General features: G+C 46.1%; 1 protein-coding gene across 1 annotated transcript in view; it reads left to right on the forward strand.

Moving 5' to 3' along the window:
• The window catches only part of LOC132831200 (excitatory amino acid transporter 2-like), a 37,340-nt gene extending 29,393 nt beyond the window's left edge, over window positions 1–7,947 (forward strand). The window contains exons 8-10 of the mRNA XM_060849213.1: window positions 1,376–1,510; window positions 4,318–4,549; window positions 7,843–7,947. Coding sequence (XP_060705196.1) covers window positions 1,376–1,510; window positions 4,318–4,549; window positions 7,843–7,947 — 472 coding nt within the window. The remainder of the gene's footprint in view (window positions 1–1,375; window positions 1,511–4,317; window positions 4,550–7,842) is intronic.
• Window positions 7,948–20,267: the final 12,320 nt, after the last annotated feature.

Raw genomic sequence — 20,267 nt, forward strand, 5'->3', positions numbered from 1 at the left:
TTTATAAACCTCGATCAGGTCATCCCTCAACCTCCTACACTCCAGTGAAAAAGACCCCAGTCTTTCTAGTCTGCTTTTATATCTCCATTCCTGGCAACATTCTGGTAAAGAGCTGAAAAATGTGTTGCTGGAAAAGCACAGCAGGTCAGGCAGCATCCAAAGAGCAGGAGAATCGACGATTCGGGCATGAGCCCTTCTTCAGGAGAAAGTGAGGACTGCAGATGGTGAAGATCAGAGCTGAAAAATGTGTTGCTGGAAAAGCACAGCAGGTCAGGCAGCATCCAAAGAGCAGGAGAATCGTCGATTCTCCTGCTCTTTGGATGCTGCTTGACCTGCTGTGCTTTTCCAGCAACACATTTTTCAGCTCTGATCTCCAGCATCTGCAGTCCTCACTTTCTCCTAGAACATTCTGGTAAATCTTACCTGAATCCTCTCCAGCTTAATGACATCCCTCCAATAACAGGGTGACCAGAATTGCACACAGTACTCCAGAAGGGGCCTCACCAATGTAACTGTACAACCTCAACATAATACCCCAAGTGCTATACTCCAAGAATATGTTTGCTACCCTGAAAAGTGTGGTAAGTTTTAGAGGGGTGGTGGTGAATTGTGAGACTTTTGCTGGAAACATTGAAAACGAGCAGCAGGAGTCGGCATTTCAGCCCATTTACCGTGTTCACAGACGACACTCCCCACTAATGTCACACTCCCACTCACTCTCCACTACCCTTTGACACTTGAGAAATCCATTAATTTCTATGAATTATATTCAGTGACTGGACCTCAGCGCACACTGGGACACTCATCTGGCTCACCACTGTCTGAGAGAGAACGTTCTCCTCATCTCAGTCCGCTCATGGCCTACTGTTGTATCCTGAGACTTAGTTCTGGACTCCAAGCAAGGGAAAACATCCTCCCTGCATCCCATCTCTCTAGGTGTTACATATTTAAACGTAATCCCCTCTCATTTGTATATACTCCCGTTAAGTACTGGTCCAGTCCTACAGCACAGAAACAGATCCTTCAGTCCAAATTGACCATATTCCCAAGTTAAGCTAGTCCCACACCCAATCCACCCTGATCTACACATGTTTGGATTGTGGGAGGAAACTTGAGCACCCGCAGGAAACTCACGCAGACACGGAGAGAATGAGCAGACTCCACACAAACAGTCGCCCGAGGCTGGAATTGAACCTGGGTCCCTATGAGGTAACAGTGCTGAGCTTCTCCAATGTTTCCTGTCTGTGTGTGTTTCAGACTTCCAACCCCCCCGCTCCACTTCCCCCCCCACCCCAGCCTGCCATTGTTGTGTGTTTCGCCAACCCTTCTGCACTTGCGTTGGGCGGTAATTCCTTGCTGTTGTCTCCCTCCGCAGCCTGACGGCCACCTTGGCAAGTGTGGGAGCAGCCAGTATTCCCAGCGCTGGCCTAGTGACCATGCTGCTCATCCTGACAGCAGTGGGCCTTCCTACTGAGGACGTCAGCCTGCTCATTGCCGTTGACTGGCTCCTGTGAGTAGCCATAGCTGGGGTGGGGTGGGGGAGGTCTTGTGCAGGGTGGGAGTTGATGAGGTGGAAGGTCTGGGGGAGGTCTCATCGCAGGGGATTGAGTCTGGCAGGGTAGGTTGGGGGATCGGGGGGAATCATTCTGGAGGAGGACTCTGGGGGAGGGTCGTGGTGGAGGGTCTTACGCGGGGGGTGGGATGGGGTGGTCTGGGGAGGCCTTGAGGTGTGGGTGCATGCTGGGTCTTGGGAGGAAGGTGGTGATCTGGGGAGGGGGTGTGGGAGGTCTGGGGTGGTCTTGGGGATGTGGCGGGTATGTGCGGAGGTTGGGTGGGGGGGTCTGGCAGTTGTGTTCTGGGGTAAGGGTCTGGGGGGGTGGGGAGGGGCCTGATGGTGGGAGTGGCGAAGTTTGTGTGGGTCTGGGGGTAGGTGTGGCATCTGGGGGGGGGGTCTCACAGTGCGTGTGGGGTGGTTTGTGGAGGTCTTGGGGTATGGGAAGTTTGGGGTGGTGGTGAGGGGTTTCATGGGGGGGTGGGGTAGTCTATGGGGGTCTCAGGGGTGTTGGAGGGCTGGGGGCTCTCACGGGATGTGGGTGGTCTAGCAGGTTCTGGGGGAGATGGGGGCTCTGCGGGTGAGGTGGTGGGTCAGGAGGGGCAAGTAGGGCGTCTGGGGGTTCTCAGGGAGGTGTGGGGGAAGTGTGAGGGTGGGTGGGGGTGGGGGATTTTGAGTGAAAAATGCAGAGCTTTGAGAAAGAGATAGGAATGGGACATGGCGCAAAATGCAGAGAGGGTGGCGTAAAGACAATCTCCCTGCTCGAGTTCGTCCAGAGGCTCCAGCTGTGAGCTCACGTGGGATCAGATCCCTGCTGTGGAAGTGGGCGGCATTAAAATGTAATTAATTGCACGCGGGTTTCCATCGTGGTGGCTCAGGGAGTGTTTACTTAACTATTGTAAAAATCAGGGAAGGAAATCTGCCATCCTTACCCAGTCTGGACTGCATGTGACTCCAGGCCCCCTGCACTGTGATTGGCTGATGTCTGCCCTTAGAAAAGGTCAAGAAGTGGCTCAAAAGAGCTTGTTCCTGATTAACTGAGTTTGAATAAAACTGAGGAGAAATTACTTTTTCAACAAGGTTCTGGGGACGGGATGTATTTTGAGCTGAAGTGTATTAATGGCTCTTAGTCACTGTCTCACCACCAAGTAGAGAAATGTTCTCTCCTCCTGCCCTGTCAAGTCCTTGCATAATAGTATCATAGAATGGTTACAGCTCACAAGCAGGCCATTCAGTCCATCATCTTGTGCTAGGCAGCACGGTGGCTCAGTGGTTCACCCTCCTGCCACACAGTGCCAGGGACGAGGGCTCTATTTCAGCCTCGGGTGACTCTCCGTGAGGAGTTTGCCCTGGGTGCTTTGGTTTTCTCCCACACTCCAAGGATGTGTAAGTTAGGGTGGATTGGCCATGGGAATTGAAGGAAACTGTCTTCCTTATCCAGTCTGGCCTACATGTGACTCCAGGCCCCCAGCAATGTGATTGCCTCTTGACTGCCCTCTGGGTAATTAAGGGTGGGCAACAAATGCTGGTCTACTCAGGGATGCCCTCATCCTGTGAATCAATCAAACACCATTAATCTACCAAAGGATGCTTTCCACTAGTTCAAAATCCAAACTCTAAAACAAATTATATAAATAGATATACATCACCCATGTTACATCACACCTTGTTGTCTCAGTGTTTCTGGAAAAGTATTTGTGTTTTCTTCCCTGAGGGACAGAACTAAAGTAATTGTTTACCTGTCTTGCCATTTCCTTGTTCCCCTTTATCAGTTCTCCTATTTCAGACTTTAAGGGGCCTACATTTATTGACAAATCTTTTCTATTTGCATACTTCTAGAAGCTGTTATTGTTTACTTTTATGGTCCTTGAAGTTTACACTCATACAATAGTTTAATCCTCTTGATCAACCTCCTTTGCTAAATTCACAGTCCTTAGGCTTCTTATTTTTCTAGAAACTTTATATAACTCTTTGGATTTAAGCAGTCCTTAATAGATGTAGTTGGGGCACTTCTCCTGTTGTCGTCTTTTGCTCAAAAGGAATGCAAATACGTGAATTCTTTCCTTAAGTATTAACCTACAGTTTCCTTCAATTCCCATGGCCAATCCACCCTAACCTACACATCCTCGGAGTGTGGGAGAAAACCAAAGCACCCAGGGCAAACTCCTCACGGAGAGTCACCCGAGGCTGGAATAGAGCCCCCCGTGCCCCTAGCACTGTGTGGCAGGAGGGTGAACTACTGAGCCACCGTGCTGCCTAGCACAAGATGATGGACTGAATGGCCTGCTTGTGAGCTGTAACCATTCTATGATACTATTATGCAAGGACTTGACAGGGCAGGAGGAGAGAACATTTCTCTACTTGGTGGTGAGACAGTGACTAAGAGCCATTAATACACTTCAGCTCAAATACGTGAATTCTTTCCTTAAGTGTTAAAGGCCTATCACACCTTTTAGTGAAGTTATCCAGTCTCTCTCACCAACTCACTCCTCCAGCATTTGTACTCTGCTTTGTTGGGATTTTGGACCTTCTTTTTGGATTAAAGTGCTTCACTCCTGAATACAGCCTAACTGAGGATAAACTGTTCCTTAGTTGGTTGCTGCTGGTCTAACAATCAGTTCTCATAGACACTCCAGGGCACAGCTCTCTTCATAATTTTTCATGCTCAGCACACCTTCTCAATTCTGGTCTCAATGTAATTAACAATAGGGTTGCTGTTCGGGCAGGTGAATGTTATTTTATTTCATTTTGCTTTGCATTCGCAGCGATCGTATGAGGACGTCGGTGAATGTGGTGGGTGACTCATTCGGAGCTGGGATAGTTCACGATCTCTCCAAATTAGAATTGGCAGCCATTGATGCCCAGCACGCGGATCAAAACGACTTGGAGATGGTCAAACTCCGGCCAACGCTTGACAATGAAAAGAACTACAAGATGGAGATTACCCCCCTGCTTCCATACGCAGGATACAACTCAATCCCAACTGACGATTATGAAGTAAAGTTTCCTTTCGGTTCATTTTCGAGGTGTTTGTGGTGACTGGGTTCAAGAAGGCTTGGGCGTTTATTTAACACTTTTCATGACCCTAGGCCTACCCAATATGTTTTACAGCTCATGGAGTACTCTCTCAGTGCGGTGGTTGTTGTTAAAAGGGGGGGGGGCGAGGAGGTGGGGGGAGGTGAGGTTTCAAGGAATGTGTCCATAATCAGATGGTAGTCATTGTGATGCCGACTGGAGAATAGATAATGATCAGGGCTCCAGGAGAAAGGCCTAGCCTTCTCCAAGTCATCGCCGAATGGTTTCCTCAGCTTAACAAAAGCTGTTCCCTTGGACAGTACAACACTTCCTTGGAAGTATCAGCCACTCTTTGCTCCTTCTGTAGTGGTACTCTTTGTGCTCGGATCGCTGCCCTGTGAATTTTGTACAGTGAAGTCTCAGATAGTGGGACTAATCCTAGCTTAGAAATAATAAAACAATCACAAAAAAAATGTACAAAACAGAAGGAGACTGATGTATGACCCGAAGTTAAGAATCACAGGACACCAGGTTATAGTTCAATGGTGCAATACCTTAATAGGGATGACTGTGGAGGAACAGTGGCGGATATTTTTGTGTATAATGCAGAAGTTGCAGGATCAGTTCATTCCTAAAAGGAAGAAAGATCCCAGAAGGAGGCATGGGCGGCCGTGGCTGACGAGGGAAGTTAAGAAACATATAAAGTTAAAAGAAAAGTATAACATAGCAAAGATAAATGGGAAAACTGAGGACTGGGAAGCTTTTAAAGAGCAACAGAGGATTACTAAGAAGGAAATACGCAGAGGAAAAATGAGGAACGAAGGTAAACTGGCCAATAATATAAAGGAGGATATTAAAAGCTTTTTTAAGTATGTACAATTCAAAAAAATGGTTAGGACTAAAATTGGGCCCTTGAAGACAGAAACAGGGGAATGTATTACGGGGAACAAAGAAATGGCAGAAGAATTAAATGAGTACTCCAGATCTGTGTTCACTGGGGAAGACACAAGCAATCTCCCTGAGGTAACAGTGGCTGAAGGACCTGAACTTAAGGGAATTTATATTTGCCAGGAATTGGTGTTGGAGAGACTGTTAGGTCTGAAGGTTGATAAGTCCCCGGGGGTCTGATGGTCTACATCCCAGGGTACTGAAGGAGGTGGCTCGGGAAATCGTAGATGCGTTGGTGATTATTTTCCAGAGTTCGATAGATTCGGGATCAGTTCCTGAGGATTGGAGGGTGGCTAATGTTATACCACTTTTTAAGAAAGGTGGGAGAGAGAAAACAGGAAATTATAGACCAGTTAGTCTGACCTCAGTGGTGGGAAAGATGCTGGAGTCTATTATAAAGGATGAAATTACGACACATCTGGATAGTAGTAACAGGATAGACAGAGTCAGCATGGATTTATGAAGGGGAAATCATGCTTGACTAATCTTGTTGAATTTTTTGAGGATGTAACTCTGAAGATGGACGAGGGAGATCCAGTAGATGTAGTGTACCTGGACTTTCAGAAAGCTTTTGATAAAGTCCCACACAGGAGGTTAGTGAGTAAAATTAGGACGCATGGTATTGGGGGCAAAGTACTAGATTGGATTGAAAATTGGTTGGCTGATAGGAAACAAAGGGTAGTGATAAACGGCTCCATTTCGGAATGGCAGGCTGTGACCAGCGGGGTACCGCAGGGATCAGTGCTGGGACTGCAGCTTTTTACAATATATGTTAATGATATAGAAGATGGTATTAGCAATAACATTAGCAAATTTGCTGATGATATTAAACTAGGTGGCAGGGTGAAATGTGATGAGGATGTTAGGAGATTACAGGGTGACCTAGACAAGTTAGGTGAGTGGGCAGATGCATGGCAGATGCAGTTTAATGTGGATAAGTGTATGTTTATCCACTTTGGTGGCAAAAACAGGAAGGCAGATTACTACCTCAATGGAAGAAATTTAGGGAAAGGGGCTGTACAGAGAGACCTGGGTGTTCTTGTGCACCAGTCAATGAAGGTAAGCATGCAGGTACAGCAGGTAGTGAAGAAGGCTAATAGCATGCTGGCCTTCATAATAAGAGGGATTGAGTATAGAAGCAAAGAGGTTCTTCTGCAGCTGTACAGGGCCCTGGTGAGACCACACCTGGAGTACTGTGTGCAGTTCTGGTCTCCAATTTTGAGGAAAGACATTCTGACTATTGAGGGAGTGCAGCGTAGGTTCACAAGGTCAATTCCTGGAATGGCAGGATTATCTTACACTGAAAGACTGAAGCGACTGGGCTTGTATATCCTTGAGTATAGAAGACTGAGAGGGGATCTGATTGAGACATATAAGATTATGAAAGGATTGGACACTCTGGCAGCAGGAAACATGTTTCCGCTGATGGGTGAGTGCCGAACCAGAGGACACAGCTTAAAAATACGGGGTAGACCATTTAGGACAGAGATGAGGAGAAACTTCTTCACCCAGAGAGTGGTGGCTGTGTGGAATGCTCTGCCCCAGAGGGCAGTGGAGGCTCAGTCTCTAGATTCATTTAAGAAAGAGTTGGATAGAGCTCTCAAAGATAGTGGAATCAAGGGTTATGGAGATAAGGCAGGAAGAGGATACTAATTAGGAATGATCAGCCATGATCATATTGAATGGTGGTGCAGGCTCGAAGGGCTGAATGGCCTACTCCTGCACCTATTGTCTATTGTCTAGTCCAACAGGTTTATTTGGAAGCACTAGTTTTCAGAGCGTTGCTCCTTCATTGGGTGGTTGTGGAGTATAAGATCGTAGGCCACGGAATTGTAGCAAAAGTTTACAGTGTGATGTAACTGAAATGATATATTGAAAAAGACCTGATTAGATTACGCTGAAAATGTTTGTTATAAATTCGGTGTCCTATGATCTTATACTCCACAGCCACCTGATGAAGGAGCAGCGCTCTGAAAGCTAGTGCTTCCAAATAAACTTGTTAGACTATAACCTGGTGTTGCGTGATTTTTAACTTTGTCCACCCCAGTCCAACACCGGCACCTCCAAATCATGAATGACCCAAACAACTCTAACTTTTCTCATTTTGATGGTGGCAGTCCAAGCAGACAACCCGCCCCACTTTGTGGACGGAAAAGGGTTCTCCTTAATGAATGCTTGTAGTCTCCAGTGAGGGATTCAGTGATGTAATGGCATTGAACGTCAGGGGGTGATGGCTAGATTCTCTCTTGTTGGAATGGTCTTTTTGCATGACTCTTCTATGGTGTGACTATCACTAACTGCTGCTTGTGCTTCATCTCTCATCGCAGACCACGGACGTCAGGAATGATGGAGCTGAGCAGGATGACAATGAACCAGGCGAGCTGAAGGAGCCCGAAGAATTGAATAACAAAGAATCAAAAAAACCTACCTAATTGCGATGAAGGAGAAAGGGAGGTGTAGAGAAGGATGAAAACGTGGAAGAGGAATAATTTGATTCTGTGAATTTTTTTTTTAAAAAAAGTCTTTCCCTTCTTAGAGAGCAAAAGAAAATAGTTTTAATAGAAGTAGAACAGTATTTTCCTGTCAACTCTGCGTTAGATGGCTAACTCATAATGTAAGGTTGTCAGATGAATTCCCACCGTTAAACTTCATATAAACAAGAACTTCAGCACAGCTTCAGTTTGCCAATTCTCTAGGGTAACCCTGTAGTCTCCAGGACTTAAACAGTCAATCCCCTGTACTCTGCTCTGAGCTACCCAGGAAGAAAGTTAAAGGGACTTACTAATTGTTTTTTTTTTAAACTTGTCTCTAGCAAGGTTTGTTATCCAAATAATGGGTGTGGGAATGGTCACCCCATCAAATAATAGAGTCTATTTCCATTCTGGGGATGGGCAGGAAGATTCCGAATGTCGGGAAGTGCTGGGGACTGATGGCAAGGGTGTAAGCCAACTGTGACCACTCCAGATGTGTGTCCAGGTAGAATTGGTGACCCTCACATGCAGTTGTTTAAATCCTGTCCGTAGGATTGACACTTGGATGAGGCAGCGAGGTCTAAAGCAAGTAGGAAATGATTGACTAGGGCAAAAAAACGACAGAAAGAAAGAAGTGAGAGAGACGAGGCTAGAGCAAAGTTTTGTATATTGCTAAATGTGTCCCTTGTTCTTCAGTCGACGTGAGCTGAAGGTGTGTACGTACATAATTCCAACAATAATCATTGAATCGCTACAGTGGAGATAAACACCAATCGATTCCATACCAACCCTCTGGACAGCAACCCATCTAGACCCTCCACCCCCTCCCCCCACTCCATCTTTGCAGCACAGTGGCTCAGTGGTTAGCACTGCTGCCTCACAGCATCAGGATCCCAGGTTCAATTCCAGCCTCGGGCAACTATCTGTGTGAGTTTACACATTCTCCCCGTGTCTGTGTGGGTTTGCTCCTGGTGCTCCGGTTTCCTCCCACACTCCAAAGATGTGCAGGTTAGGTGAATTGGCCATGCTAAATTGTCCATACTGTTAGTGCATTAGTCAGAGGGAAATGGAACTGGGTGGGTTACTCTTCAAAGGGTCGGTGTGGACTTGTTGGGCCGAAGGGCCTGCTTCCACACTGTAGAGAATCTAAATTTCCCATGGCTGACCCACCTAGCCTGTATGTCCCTGGACACTGGGGGCGATTTAGCATTTAACAAGGACAGAACGCCCCTGGTGCTCACCTTCCACCCTACCAACCTTCGCATAAATCAAATCATCCGCAGACATTTCCACCACTTCCAAAAAGACCTCACCAACAAGGATATATTTCCTTCCCCACCCCTTTCCGCCTTCCGCAAAGACCGTTCCCTCCGTGACTACCTGGTCAGGTCAACGCCCCCCTACAACCCACCCTCCCATCCTGGCACCTTCCCCAGCCATCGCAGGAACTGCAAAACCTGTGCCCACACCTCCTCCCTCACCTCTATCCAAGGCTCTAAAGGAGCCTTACACATCCATCAAAGCTTTACCTGCACATCCACTAATATCATTTATTGTATCCGTTGCTCCCGATGCGGTCTCCTCTACATTGGGGAGACTGGACGCCTCCTAGCAGAGCGCTTTAGGGAACATCGGGACACCCTCACCAATCAACCACACCGCCCTGTGGCCCAACATTTCGACTCCCCCTTCCACTCCTCCGAGGACATGGAGGTCCTGGGCCTCCTTCACCGCCACTCCCTCACCACCCAACACCTGGAGGAAGAACACCTCATCTTCCGCCTCGGAACACTTCAACCCCAGGGCATCAATGTGGACTTCAATAGTTTCCTCATTTCCCCTTCCCCCACCTCACCCCAGTTCCAAACTTCCAGCTCAGCACTGTCCCCATGACTTATCCTACCTACCTACCTCCTTTTCCACCTATCCCCTCCACCCTCCTCCCTGACCTATCACCTTCATCCCCTCCCCCACTCACCCATTGTACTCTATGCTACTTTCTCCCCACCCCCACCCTCCCCTAGCTTATCTCTCCACGCTTCAGGCTCACTGCCTTTATTCCTGATGAAGGGCTTTTGCCCGAAACGTCGATTTCGCTGCTCCTCGGATGCTGCCTGAACTGCTGTGCTCTTCCAGCAACACTGATCCAGAATCTGGTTTCCAGCATCTGCAGTCATTGTTTTTACCTGGGTGATTTAGCATGGCCAATCCACCCTGCATGTCTGTGGACTGTGGGAGAAAACCATGATGAGAATGTGCACATATACAGTTGACCGAGAGTGGAATCAACCCCAGCTTCTTGGCGCTGTGAGGCAGCAGCGCTAACCCCTGAGTCACCATCCCACCCTCGCTGGAAGCACAAGCCTAAGTAACCCAGAAAATCAATCCCTGTCAAAGCCAAGCCTAGTTGCTTCTGATATTGCTTTTGGAGTCTGATTCACCCTTCAGCCAGAATACTCCCATAACATCATAACCATCTGTGTGCACAAATTACTCCTATTTTGTTTCTTTTCCCATAGTCTTCTGGCCAATTATTCTAAATCGATGGCATCTAGTTACTGACCCAGTTAGAGTCATAGAGACGTACAGCACAGAAACAGACCCTTCGGTCCAACCCGTCCATGCCGACCAGATATCCCAACCCAATCTAGTCCCAACTGCCAGCACCCGACCCATATACCTCCAAACCCTTCCTATTCATATACCCATCCTGACACCTTTGAAATGTTGTAATTGTACCAGCCTCCACCACTTCCTCTGGCAGCTCGTTCCATACACGTACCACCCTCTGAGTGAAAACTGCCAGAGTAAATAACTCAATCAGATCCCTTCGCATTTGTGAACACCTCCCTAAGATCATAAAGTGTAGATGCAGGTGGCATCTAGACAACTCGCTCAAGGGTCATCCAGGTGCCAACATTATTCTATCATCGCACTGAAGTACCTTTTGACAGTGAAGCATCTTCAAAGCAATTGATTGAGAAACCCATGTGTAATTTTCTCACTAGTGTTGTCTCTTTAGGCAAACACTTTTATAAAAAAAAATTGTAACATAAAATGCTTCAGAGAGAAGTAGAATTGAAGTACTGCATGCATTTCTGGTCTCTCTCCTATCGGAAGGATGTTGTGAAACTTGAAAGGTTCAGAAAAGATTTACAAGGGTGTTGTGGGATTGGAGGGTTTGAGCTACACAGAGAGGCTGAATAGACTTGGGCTGTTTTCCCTGGAGCTGAGAGGGTGACCCTGATAGAGGTTTTTAAGATCATGAAGGGCATGGATAGGATGAATAGCCAAGATGTTTTCCCCAGGGTAGGGGAATCCAAAACTAGAGGATATAGGTTTAAGGTGAGAGGGGAAAGACTTAAAAGAGGCCTGAGAGGTAACTTTTTCACACACAATGTGGTATGTGTAGGGAATGAACTGCCAGAGGAAGTGGTGGATGATGGTACAATTACAACATATAAAAGGCATCTGGATGGATATATGAATTGGAAGGGTAAGAGGGATATGGGCTAAATGCTGGCAAATGGTAGGGTGACTGATAACACTTTTTGCTTTATTCTTCATTTGAAATTATATACGGCAAATTTCTGGCTGTAACAGCTGCTCCTTTTTGAGATAGTTTCGGTGCTGGAGGTGATTTCCTCAAATCTCAGGAGCAGCAATGACTGCTTTATATGCTGTTGCATTGTTTTGAAACTTAGAAAAGGGAGAAGAGCAGACAAAGGAAGCACATAGTGAGGTCAGTGCAAGGGAGAGAGGGAGAAAGGAACCCACACTGCTAACTGACAGAGTTAGCAGTTACTGCCCCCTTTGCTGTTGAATTCTTGTATCGCTGGACATCGGAGTGCGCCTGGGAAAATTAAAAAAGTGAACTTCGCATCTAATCTCAGAGGATCTTGTTTGGGAAAGATCACAGCACAGAAGCAGATAAGTGGATTTTAAGTGCAGCCTTAAAATAAGTCTGCAGTAGTGAGTAGAGTGGGTTCTTTTTTGATTATATGTTTTATTGAGCTATGTCTCTTGATTAAGCTTTAACTATAAGCCATAAGTATTCATTTAACCTGGAACAGTGTTTTGTAGAGGAATAAGACAGTGCTAATTCTGGGTCTGTAGATTGTGAAGGAGCAAAAATGGCCCTTAGTAGAGTGAAATGCTCTTCTTGTTGGATGTGGGAGTTTAGGGAGGGTTTATGGGTTACTAAGAATTATATCTGCAATAAATGCCATTGGTTGAGAATTCTATCAGATCGAATGGATCGTTTGGAGAGGCAGTTAGAGGCAATGAGGAATTTACAACAGCAAGGGGATGTGATGGATGGCATTTATAGGAAAGGGGAAAAGTCTCAGATACAGTCACATAGATGGGTTAACTCCAGAAAAGGTAATAGAGACAGGCAGCTAGTACAGGAGTCTTCAATGGCTATCCCCATTTCAAACAAGTATGGTGTTTTGGAAAATGTAGGGGTGATAGATTCTCGGGGAAATTCAGCACGAACAGCCAAGTTTCTAGTATTGAGACTGGCTCTAATGCAATGAGAGGTACGTTGGGTTCCAAGTGACCGATTGTCTTAGGGGACTCTCTAGTCTGAGGTATAGATAGACATTTCTGTGGCCAGCAGAGAAAAAGCAGAATGATATGTTACTTCTCTGGTGCCAGGATCAAGGATGTCTCGGAGAGGGTGCAGAAGGGGAAGAGGCACCAGCAAGAGGTCATTGTCCACATTGGAACCAATGACATAGGAAGGGAAAAGGTTGAGGTTCTGAAGGGAGGTTGCAGAGAACTGGCAGGAATTTAAAAAGGAGGTCCTGGAGAGTAGTAATATCTGGATTACTCCCAGTGCTATGAGCTAGTGAGGGCAGGAATAGTAGGATAGAGCAGATGAATGCATGGCTGAGGAGCTGGTGTTTTGGGAGAAGCATTCACATTTTTGGATTATTGGAAGCTGCTTTGGGGTAGAAGTGGCCTTTACAAGAAGGGCGGATTACACCTAAATTGGAAGGGGATGAACATTTGCTAGAACTGCTCGGGAGGATTTAAACTAGTAAGGTGGGGGTGTGGGGCCCAGGGAGATAGTGAGGAAAGAGATCAATCTGAGACTGGTACAGTTGAGAACAGAAGTGAGTCAAACTGTCAGGGCAAGCAGGGACAAGGTAGGACTAATAAATTAAAGTGCTTTGATTTCAATGCAAGAGGCCTAACAGGGAAGGCAGATGAACTCAGGGCATGGTTAGGGACATGGGACTGGGATATCATAGCAATAACAGAGACGTGGCTCAGGGATGGACAGGACTGGCAACTTAATGTTCCAGGATACAAATGCTACAGGAAGGATAGAGAGGGAGGCAAGAGAGGAGGGGGAGTGGAATTTTTGATAAGGGATAGCATTACAGCTGTTCTGAGGGAGGATATTCCTGGAAATATATCCAGGCAAGCTACTTGGGTGGAACTGAGAAATAAGAAAGGGATGATCACCTTATTGGGATTATATTATAGACCCCCAATAGTCAGAGGGAAATTGAGAAACAAATTTGTAAGGAGATCTCAGCTATCTGTAAGAATAATAGGATGGTTATGGTAGGGGATTTTAACTTTCCAAACATAGACTGGGACTGCCACAGTGTTAAGGGTTTAGATGGAGAGGAATTTGTTAAGTGTGTACAAGAAAATTTTCTGATTCAGTATGTGGATGTACCTACTAGAGAAGGTGCAAAACTTGACCTACTCTTGGGAAATAAGGCAGGGCAGGTGACTGAGGTGTCAGTGGGGGAGCACTTTGGGGCCAGCGACCGTAATTCTATTAATTTTAAAATAGTGATGGAAAAGGAGAGACCAGATCTAAAAGTTGAAGTTCTAAATTGGAGAAAGGCCAATTTTGATGGTATTAGGCAAGAACTTTTGAAAACTGATTGAGGACAAATGTTTGCAGGTAAAGGGACGGCTGGAAAATGGGAAGTCTTCAGGAATGAGATAACGAGAGTCCACGGAAAATATATTCCTGTCAGGGTGAAAGGGAAGGCTGGTAGGTATAGGGAATGCTGGATGACGAAAGAAATTGAGGTTTGGTTAAGAAAAAGAAGGAAGCATATGTCAGGTATAGACAGGATAGATCGAGTGAATCCTTAGAAGAGTATAAAGGCAGTAGGAGTATACTTAAGAGGGAAATCAGGAGGGCAAAAAGAGGACATGAGATAGCATTGACAAATAGAATTAAGGAGAATCCAAAGGGTTTTGCAAATACATTAAGGACAAAAGGAGAACTAGGGAGAGAATAGGGCCCCTCAAAGGTCAGCAAGGTGGCCTTTGTGTGGAGCAGCAGGAGATGGGGAGATACTAAACATGTATTTTGCATTAGTATTTACTGTGGAAAAGAACATGGAAGATATAGACTGTCAGGAAATAGATGGTGACATCTTGAAAAATGTCCATATTACAGAGGAGGAAGTGCTGGATGTCTTGAAATGCATAAAAGTGGATAAATCCCCAGGACCTGATCAGGTGTACCCGAGAACTCTGTGGGAAGCTAGAGAAGTGATTGCTGGGCCTCTTGCTGAGATATTTGTATCATCGATAGTCACAGGTGAGGTGCCAGAAGACTGGAGGTTGGCAAACGTGGTGCCACTGTTTAAGAAGGGTGGTAAGGACAGGCCAGGGAACTATAGACCGGTGAGCCTGACCTCTGTGGTGGGCAAGTTGTTGGAGGGAATCCTGGGGGACGGGGTGTACATGTATTTGAAAAGCCAAGGACTGATTAAGGATAGTGAACGTGGCTTTGTGCGTGGGAAATCATGTCTCTCAAACTTGATTGAGTTTTTTGAAGAAGTAACAAAGAGGACAGTGCGGTGGACTTCAGTAAGGCGTTCGACAAGGTTCCCCATTGGAGACTGATTAGCAAGGTTAGATCTCATGGGATACAGGGAGAACTAGCCATTTGGATACAGAACTGACTCAAAGGTAGAAGACAGAGAGTGGTGGTGGAGGGTTGTTTTTCAGATTGGAGGCCTGTGACCAGTGAAGTGCCACAAGGATCGGTGCTGGGTCATGACTTTTCATCATTTATATAAATGATTTGGATGTGAGCATAAGAGGTACAGTTAGTAAGTTTGCAGATGACCTCAAAATTTGAGGTGTAGTGGACAGCAAAGAAAGTTACCTCAGAGTACAACAGGATCTTGATCAGTTGGGCCAATGGGCTGAGAAGGTGGAGTTTAATTTAGATGTGAAGTGCTGCATTTTGGGAAAGCAAATCTTAGCAGGATTTATACACTTCATGAGGTCCTTGGCAGTGTTGCTGAACAAAGAGACCTTGGAGTGCAGGTTCATAGCTCCTTGAAAGTGGAGTTGCAGGTAGTGAAGAAGGTGTTTGATATGCTTTCCTTTATTGGTCAGAGTATTGAGTACAGGAGTTGGGAGGTCATGTTGCGGCTGTACAGGACATTGGTTAGGCCACTGTTAGAATGTTGCGTCTAATTCTGGTCTCCTTCCTATCGGAAAGATGTTATGAAACTTGAAAGGGTTCAGAAAAGATTTACAGCATGTTGCCATCATTAGAGGATTTGAGTTATAGGGAGAGGCTAAATAGGTTGAGGGGTGACCTTATAGAGGTTTATAAAATCACAAGGGGCATGGATAGGATAAATAGAGGAAGTCTTTTCCCTGGGTCGGGGAGTCCAGAACTAGAGGGCATAGGTTTAGGGCAAGAGTGGAAAAATATAAGAGACCTAAGAGGCAACTTTTTCACACAGAGGGTGGTACGTGTATGGAATGAGCTGCCAGAGAAAGTGGTGGAGGCTGGTACAATTGCAACATTTAAAAGACATCTGAATGTGTATATGAATAGCAAGGGTTTGGAGGGATATGGGCCGGGTGCTAGCAGGTGGGACTTGATTGGGTTGGGATATTTGGTCGGCATGGACGGGTTGAAGCAAAGGGTCTATTTCTGTGCTCTATGCCTCTATGCCTCTATGACTTTATGACAATAAATTCTAAATAGGACTATTTTTATGATATCTGGCTGGCCTGGATGAGTTGGATCAGAGGCCCAACCCCTTGCGATGCTGTATTCAATGATAAACAGAAATTATGTTATATTTGTCCAGAATCTTGGTTAGATCAGACGTGGGTGCAGAGATTTAGTCTCTAAATTAACAAAAATCACAGAGTCACTAGAGAAGGCTCATGAATGATTTGCCAGAAGTCATAGCCACAAGGAAGTATTGAAAAGGTTGATCGTTCTTTCTGTAGAAAAGTGAAAATCACAGATAATATGATCAAATCCTTTGGGTTTGATTGGATGGACATAGAGAAGATGTTTCCAATTGTTGAAGAGATGTAAAACCAGGGGTCACTGTGGTGCAGCGTTAGTGTGTAAAAAAGATGGAATGAGGGGTACTCTTGTGGCACAGTGGTGTGTCCCTAAGTAAATAAACAGACCTTTTGGAACTTCCTATCCCTGGACCAAGAGATCCAGGTTCAAGTCCCACCTGCTCCAGGGGTGTGTAATTACATCTCTGAACAGGTTGATTAGAAAAATTGTTTAATGAGGGGAAAAAAAATCCTGGGACCATAAATGTAAGATAATGACTGATGCACCCAACTGGGAATTCAGGAGAAATGTCTTCACTCAGTAAGAGGTGAGAATTCACAGGATAAGGGCATTGCTGGATAGGCCAGTATTTATTGCCCATCCCTAATTGCCCAGAGGGCAGTTAAGAATCAACCACATTGCTGTGGGTCAGGAGTCACATGTAGGCCAGACCTGGTAAGGATGACAGTCCAAGAGTGTGGTTCTGGAAAAGTACAGCCAGCATCCGAGGAGCAGGAGAGTCAATGTTTCGGGCATAAACTCCTCATCAGGCTTCGGCCTGGAACATTGATTCCCCTGCTCCTTGGACGCGGCCTGACCTGCTCTGTTTATCCAGCATCATACTCTCGACTGTAATGCACTTAACCTACACAACCCTGAACACTACGGGCAAATTAGCACGGCTAATCCACCCTAACCTGCACATCTTTGGATTGTGGGAGAAAATCGCAGCACCCAGAGGGGATCCACACAGACACGGGGAGAACATGCAAATTCCACACAGAGTTGCCTGAGGCTAGAATTGAACCCAAGTCGCTGGTACTGTGAGGCAGCAGCACTAACCATTGAGCCACCGTGCTGCCCATTTCTGATGTGGCCAAACAACTTGATTGTAAATGGGAGAGTCTCCTGGGCAACCATCCTCCAGAAAACAATGGCAAAGCACTGTAGCATTTCACCTGTAAGGGTGGACTGATTTCATGGACATCTGTGGGCCAGCTCTGTTAGACAAGCACAGGAGAAGAGACAGATAAGTCTAAGTAACACCCGAGAAGTTGGATTCTCCACTCTCCTAAGGTGATTAGGGGGTGGGTGAGTATTTAAGTTGGTCACCAACAATCTGTGCAGTTTGAACTATTGCCTGTCACCAAATGGAGCAATTTCCAGCCGCTAGTCTAGAGGATTGTCCAGATGGGAAATGGGAAAGGTCGAATTGACAAGTCTACCCTTCAGCCATCATTAGGAGGGGACTGTGGATGGTTTAACTTAGAAGTAGTTTCCAGTCTGGTACCAAAAGTGTTTCTGATTTGAGATTCCCGACTGCAGGCGTTTAAATCGGAGGTGAACAGACTTAAGCATAGTTAAGAATCACACAACACCAGGTTATAGTCCAACAGGTTTAATTGGAAACACACTAGCTTTCGGAGCGACGCTTCTTCATCAGGTGATTGTCTGATGAAGGATCACCTGATGAAGAAGCGTCGCTCCGAAAGCTAGGGTGCTTCCAATTAAACCTGTTGGACTATAATCTGGTGTTGTGTGTTTTTTAACTCTGTACACCCCAGAGCAACACCGGCACCTCCACATCAGGACTGAAGCATGTCAGTGATAGGGAAGGATAGACTCTTGAGCTTGCCTTGCACTTTCATGATGTCAGTTCTGCCCAGTATCACCCTTACAGCTGCTGTTCCACTCCAGAACACCAGGTGAGATTGGATTAAACCTTTATAACATTTTACTTGCAGAAATGAACGATATCCACACGAATCTCTGAGCTACTTCTAACAAGCTGAAAATGTGTTGCTGGAAAAGCGCAGCAGGTCAGGCAGCATCCAAGGAACAGGAGATTCGACGTTTCGGGCAAAAGCCCTTCTTCAGGAATCTGTTCCTTGGATGCTGCCTGACCTGCTGCGCTTTTCCAGCAACACATTTTCAGCTCTGATCTCTAGCATCTGCAGACCTCACTTTCTCCCCTAATTCTAACCAGGCCTGGATAGACTAGATGGAGGAGGATGTATGTTCTCACTGGTTGGAGAATCTTGAACAATCTCAAAACACGGTGGGTAGACCATTCAGGACTGAGATGAGGAAATTTTATTTTCCCCCCTCGGAATGTAATGAACCCTCTACCACGGGAAGCTGTGGAGGCCAAGTCACTGAATATACTCAAGAAAGAGATTGACAAATCTATAGATTTTCAATATTTTTGACCAACCTGTGCAGAGATGTTATGACACACCTCTGTGTGGCAGGGGCAAGGTTTGAATTCAGGTTTTGAAAACATAGAAAATAGCAGGAGTAGGCCATTCAGCCCTTCAATATGATCATGGCTGATTGTGCAATCTCAGTATCGCACCTCCTGCTCTCTCTGCACAGCCCTTGATCCCATTAGCCACAAGGGCCACCTCCAGTTCCCTCTTGAGTATATCTAATGAGCCGGCCCCAACAGCTTTCTAGCTAAGAGGCACGGACACTACCACTGTGGCTGAGGTGCCCTCATCTCTAGATTTTGTAGACACCAAAGGGTGAGGGGGGAAAGTGGGAATACGGCTTTGGGATAGAAGATCTGCTATGATCAGATTGAATGGCGGAGCAGGCTGGAGGGGCCAAATGGCCTGCTCCTAGTTTCTCTATTTCTATTTTACTCCGTCACCCACGTTTCAGTCTGCTCCTTTTAGGAGCACAGGTCAATCCCCAGTTCAAGTCCACCACTGAGCACATTTGACGTATTAATGACTACACGCTGAATGTTGCCTTCCCTAACTCCTGGCTTGATAGATGATGCTCTTCCCAGTCTCCAAACCTGGTTTTCCTTCATCCGCTCTCTGAGGGTGAAGTTAAGACTCATCAAAAACCATGTGTCCCCCGAGGTGTGGTCAAGCTAGGAAACGGATTTTAACATCAAAACCCCGACCCCTGGATGCCGTTTCTATTGGGGAATTTTTCAGTCAATGCATCAGCGTCGAACTCCCTGTGCAGCACCAGATGGTTAACACGTCTACCAGTCTAACACCAGGGGCAGGCAGACCATCACCTTACCAATGGGACCAACTGGACCTGCTGTTCTCAGCATCCAGTGTGTGTCTGTGCGTCTTGATAAAATATTGGGCTGTAGTTGCAATACTGTAGCAGATAGCAATCGTTTGGTTGTTTGTCATGTGCTATGCACTATATTCACTGATCTTGTGATGTGTTTGAGGTAACAGCTATCATATTGTGTTGTTTTAATAAACATTTGGGTGCTGTTCCATCACAGAATGCGTTTCCTTTTCTTCTGTTCCCATCAGAGTCATGATTTTCACAACTAATTGTAAGCGCACATGGGCATGCCCAAGCGGTTTAGAGTACCCCTTTAGTCAAGCCGACTAATACCCGTACTCTCGTGAAAATCTCAACAGGCAGCACTAGCTAAACCCAGGCGTGGACTGGTGAGATGGTAGGCATGAAAATGAAAAACGTTCAAATGAAAATAAGCTAAGGAAGGGTCCTGACTATTTCAAATAGTGAAACTGCAATCAATTATGGGTGGCACGGTGGCACAGTGGTTAGCACTGCTGCCTCACAGTGCCAGAGGCCTGGGTTCAATTCCAACCTCAGGTAGCTGTCTCTGTGGAGTTTGCATATTCATTGCGTGGGTTTGCTCCGGGTGCTCCAGTTTCCTCCCACAGTCCAAAAATGTGCAGGTCAGGTGTATTGGCCATGCTAAATTGTCCGTAGTGTTAGGTGTAGGGGAATGGGTCTGGGTGGGCCACTCTTCAGTGGGTTAGTGTGGACTTGTTGGGCCGAAGGGCCTGTTTCCACACTGTAAGTAATCTTAAAAAAAAATTCTTGGTCAGTTTGTGGGTTTGTCCTTGGTGGGGGAGAAATAAGATTGTTCATACACTCTCTTGGACACAAATGATCCTTCTATTATTGTGCAGTTGGCTACCTAATGTCTCGCCACTGCCAGAGATCACCAGCCTACATCCACTCAGTT

This window comes from Hemiscyllium ocellatum, chromosome 33 (assembly GCF_020745735.1).
Source record: "Hemiscyllium ocellatum isolate sHemOce1 chromosome 33, sHemOce1.pat.X.cur, whole genome shotgun sequence".
NCBI classification, from domain to species: Eukaryota; Metazoa; Chordata; class Chondrichthyes; order Orectolobiformes; family Hemiscylliidae; genus Hemiscyllium; species Hemiscyllium ocellatum.